The 3,742-nt window shown below is 65.0% G+C and overlaps 1 protein-coding gene across 1 annotated transcript in view; it reads right to left on the bottom strand.

Annotated features, from left to right (window-relative positions):
• The window catches only part of PITX1 (paired like homeodomain 1), a 5,286-nt gene extending 4,610 nt beyond the window's left edge, over positions 1-676 (bottom strand). The window contains exon 1 of the mRNA XM_040621934.1: positions 511-676. Within this exon, the coding sequence (XP_040477868.1) occupies positions 511-676 (166 nt within the window). The remainder of the gene's footprint in view (positions 1-510) is intronic.
• Between the last annotated feature and the right edge of the window lie 3,066 nt (positions 677-3,742).

The raw sequence follows: 3,742 nt of genomic DNA, 5'->3' as shown, positions 1-3,742 counted from the left end.
CCCCCCCCTTAGTTTGTTTTTCTGACTTTTCCCGTCACCGCTTCTCTTCGATTTCTCCCTCTCAATCTGTCCCCCACTGCCTGTCGGGGTGTGTGCCCCCATCTCTCTCTGGGCACTTTCTCTCGCCCTCCGGCCCCATTCTTTTCTCGATCTACTCCTCTCCTGCGGTCTGAGCGGCCCCTGCGCACCCAGCTGCGCAAACCGTATTTTTTTCCGGTTCTCTTTGCTTCTGAACAAGAGGGGCTGTCAGTCCAACCCTCCCGTTGTAGGTTTGTGCATTGGCCGGTCTCTGGGCGCGTGGGGACCGGGTGCAAGAAAAGCACTGAATTTTATTTTATAAAGCGTGCAAATTTCCGCGTTCACCCTCAGTCCGAGAACGGGAAAAGAAAAGGTCCTGACGCTCCTGGGGCGTAGAGGGAGCCTGACTGCGCGGCGCCGGCTCCAGGCCCTGCTCCCCGCTCCGTGCGCCCGGCTCGGCTCGGTGCGCGCCTCGCGGGGAGCCGCGCTTACCTGGCAGCTCCGTATCCGACGACTCGCTGGCGGAGTTCTCGAGCGGCTCGCGGGGGTCGGCGGCGCGGGCCAGGTGAAAGGCAGGCCCCATGTCGTGCGGCGGCGGCGGCGGCCGGAGTCCCTCCGGCAGCCGCTCCAGGCTCATGCCCCCCTTGAAGGCGTCCATGGAGGCGGGGACCGCGGCGGGCGCTCCAGGGGCCGGGCGCGCCCGGCCGCCCTGGCTGCGACCTGCGGGGACAAGAGCACAGCGCCTAAGCGGCTGCCCCCCAGGGCTGCCCGCGCCCGCAACGACGCCGCGCCCGCCCCATGGACCGCCCGGGGCTGCGGGGCCAGGCGGGCGGCAGCGGCAGCGGTTTCTCGCGACCGGATGCCCGGCTTCGCGCTCCGCGCTGCGCTCCCGCCGCTCGGGCCTCTGCCGCCCGCCCGGCCCCGGCTCCGGCTCCCGATCCGGGGCCGGTTTCTAAGGCTCCGGACGGCGCCGGCAGAGGCTGTCTTAAAGCGACAGCGTGCACCGCCAGGTTCCAGCAGTCCCTGCGCCAGGGGTGGTGGGTGGGGTGGGTCTGGGTGGGAGGGGGCTGGGGAGGGAGGGAGCCAGCGAGCGAGGGAGCGCGGGCGGAATCCAGTCCCGAGCCGCCCGCCCTCCCTTGCCCGTGCCCTCCCCCTCCGCAGCCACCTTCCCGCCGCCTCCCCGCCCCCTCCCCCCCGCGGCCTCGCTGCGCCGCTCCCTCCTTCCCCGTTGACACACCGACTTCTCCCTCGGCCGCACAAAAGAAACGCATCTGGCCTCCAAGTCCCGCGTGGCTCGTGCCCACCTCAAGCCCCAAATGACTTGTTTTGCTCAGAATCAACTCCTGTCTGGGCCGCCTCGAAGTCCCCAGCCCCCGGCGAGAACAGCCCGGGATGAGAGAATGTTCCCTGAGCAGGATCGCACGGAGCGGGCGCCTCCGAGCCAGCGCCAGGGCGGGGGCAGAGCCCGGGGCCCGTTCCGGCAGCTCCCAGCGGCGTCCTCGTCGAGGGGCCGCCGGCCCCTCCTTCCTCGGCCTCTTCTCCCGGGACCTGAGCCCGGCTGAGTGACAGCAGCCTGCGTTCTAACGGGCCCCCGGATGCTGCCTCCTAATTAGCTTGGACCCTGTCCTCCAAGGCTGCTTCTCAGGCCTCCCCCTCTGCACCGCAGTCAATTTTCCGGGATTGGGATAGAACTGATGGCTTCTAATCAGACGAAACGTTTCTGTTGGCTCCAAGCCTCTGGCAGTGCAGCGGGAGACCCCAAAAGCCCCGCCAGGCCCCACAGCCTCTTCTGAAGGGCTCTCCCCCCTTGTTTTGCGCCAGTCCGGCCAAATCAGCCAGGCCCGGGCCTTGGCAGCCAGGGGGTTGGCTTCTGCCCCCTTCAGGGCAGGTTTGCGGAGATCTGGGGCCTCCGCTGTGGCTTCCCCGAGCTGCGAGCTGCGGGCACCTGGCCTCGCTTGCAGGCCAGGTGACTGCAGTTTCCGAGGCCTGGATCTCCAGGCCAGGAAGCCTACCGCCCTTGAGCCTCTCTCTCATACAGTGGTAGCTGAATGGCAGCACCAGTGGGGCCTCCATGGGTGCAGGCACAGACCTTCCCCTCCCCACCCCTAAGAACGATCCCCTTCTGGAGTCCTCCTACTTCAGTGAAGTTTATTGAAGGATTTTGCTGAACAATTGTTAACCCGCCCTGAGACCTCAGAGTCTTGAGCAAATAGAGGGCAGCTAGGGTGATAGGGTGCGACCCTGACCTGTTCCTCTGGCCACAGGTGGACCCCAGGCTGCCCTCTGCCCCTCACCTGCTGACCAACTCCACCAGACAGGAGCAGCGCTGGGCAGGACAGGAGCAACTCCTGGGCAGGAGAAGCACTGCCTTACTCTCCAGGCCCTGCGCCTCACCCCAGGCCCCGGTGAAGCCCCATCTCCTCCTGGGGGTCTCTGCTTAGGACTGCTGTGCAGGCAGTGAGGATCTGGGGTGTTCTGCAGGCACTGCCTTGCAGCCCTCACCCTGGCTCCTCATCAACAGGAGACCCACAGCCTCAGGCTGAGTTCTTAGGGGAGGACTGCAGGGGTCAAGAGCGGGTACAGGGTGGAAACACGCCTGCCTCTCAGCCCCTCAGCGTTAGCCCGAGGCCCCCAGCTCTGGGCCCTGGGAGAAAGCACGCTCCTCACGGCCTGGCACACTCTCTCTGGGTGCCTGTGACCCCAGGGGCAGGGTCTGGGTCTGAGGCCAGAGGGAGGATGTACCTCAGGGGTGGGGTTGGGGAGGCTCTGCAACTCCTGCCCTTTGCCCCCAGAGGGAAGTTTCTCTAAGCTGAGCCCCCACAGGATGAAAAGAGTCTCGGGTGTATGTGTGTGTGGGGGGAGGGGGAGGACAGCAGGAGGGGGACCTGGGACGTATGGTTGCCCAGCATTTGCCCTCAGCCCCATCTTTTACCGCATTTCTTGGCTGAGTCCCTGCAGCAGCAGCTAACTCTTTTCAAGGACAGCGTGTGAGCCAGCCTGCCTGGACACAGCCGGGACTCAGGAGCGCGCACCCACACAGTAGCGCATAGCACCCAGGGGTGCTGCACATACAGACGCACACGCACTCATGACACCCCCCGCGGGTGCTGCGTGTAGTCACACAGGCGGACCCACAGCCAGGCCTCTGGGTCCCAGAACACTGATCAGCACAACATCGGGCCGGTAGGGGACAGGAGGTATGTTCTAAGCCTGCCGGGTGTCAGGCCAAGGTGGGAGGCCCCGTGCCCTCCGGGGTGGTGGCGTGGAATAAATGGTGCACCTCTCCGCGTGCTCTCCTTCCACTGTCCACGGGCTGTAAAGAGTCACAAATTCCACGGATGGAGACTGTTCTGTGACTCTGCAGCTCTAGCCGTTCTGAGGGGCTCGCCTCCCTCACTGTTGATGCATTTAATGCGGTTACTGAGCACCTGCTGGGGGCTGCTCCCAAGCCTCTGGCGGTGTTCTAGGCTGTCACAGTAGTCTCTTTATTTGGAAATCTCGATACCTGGTGTATGGACGGAAAGGCCCTCAGACTGCTGCGGATGAAGCTCCGTATCCCCAGGGGCTTGGAGCCCTAGAGAGAGGCTGAGACTAGTAGGGACTGCCCAGGGGAGTCTGTTCTATTGGGCCCGGAGCAGGGCTGAATGAGCAGGGGGTGAGGAGGGGTTGACAGGGAGGACACCCTGGCCTGCTAGGCTGGAGAAAGGACGTGGGCACTTTCTCT

Source organism: Ursus maritimus, unplaced genomic scaffold, assembly GCF_017311325.1.
Source record: "Ursus maritimus isolate PB19 unplaced genomic scaffold, ASM1731132v1 scaffold_5, whole genome shotgun sequence".
In the NCBI taxonomy this organism is placed as follows: Eukaryota; Metazoa; Chordata; class Mammalia; order Carnivora; family Ursidae; genus Ursus; species Ursus maritimus.
The sequence above is the reverse complement of the archived record's forward strand: the minus strand, read 5'-3'. Positions and strand labels throughout refer to the sequence as shown.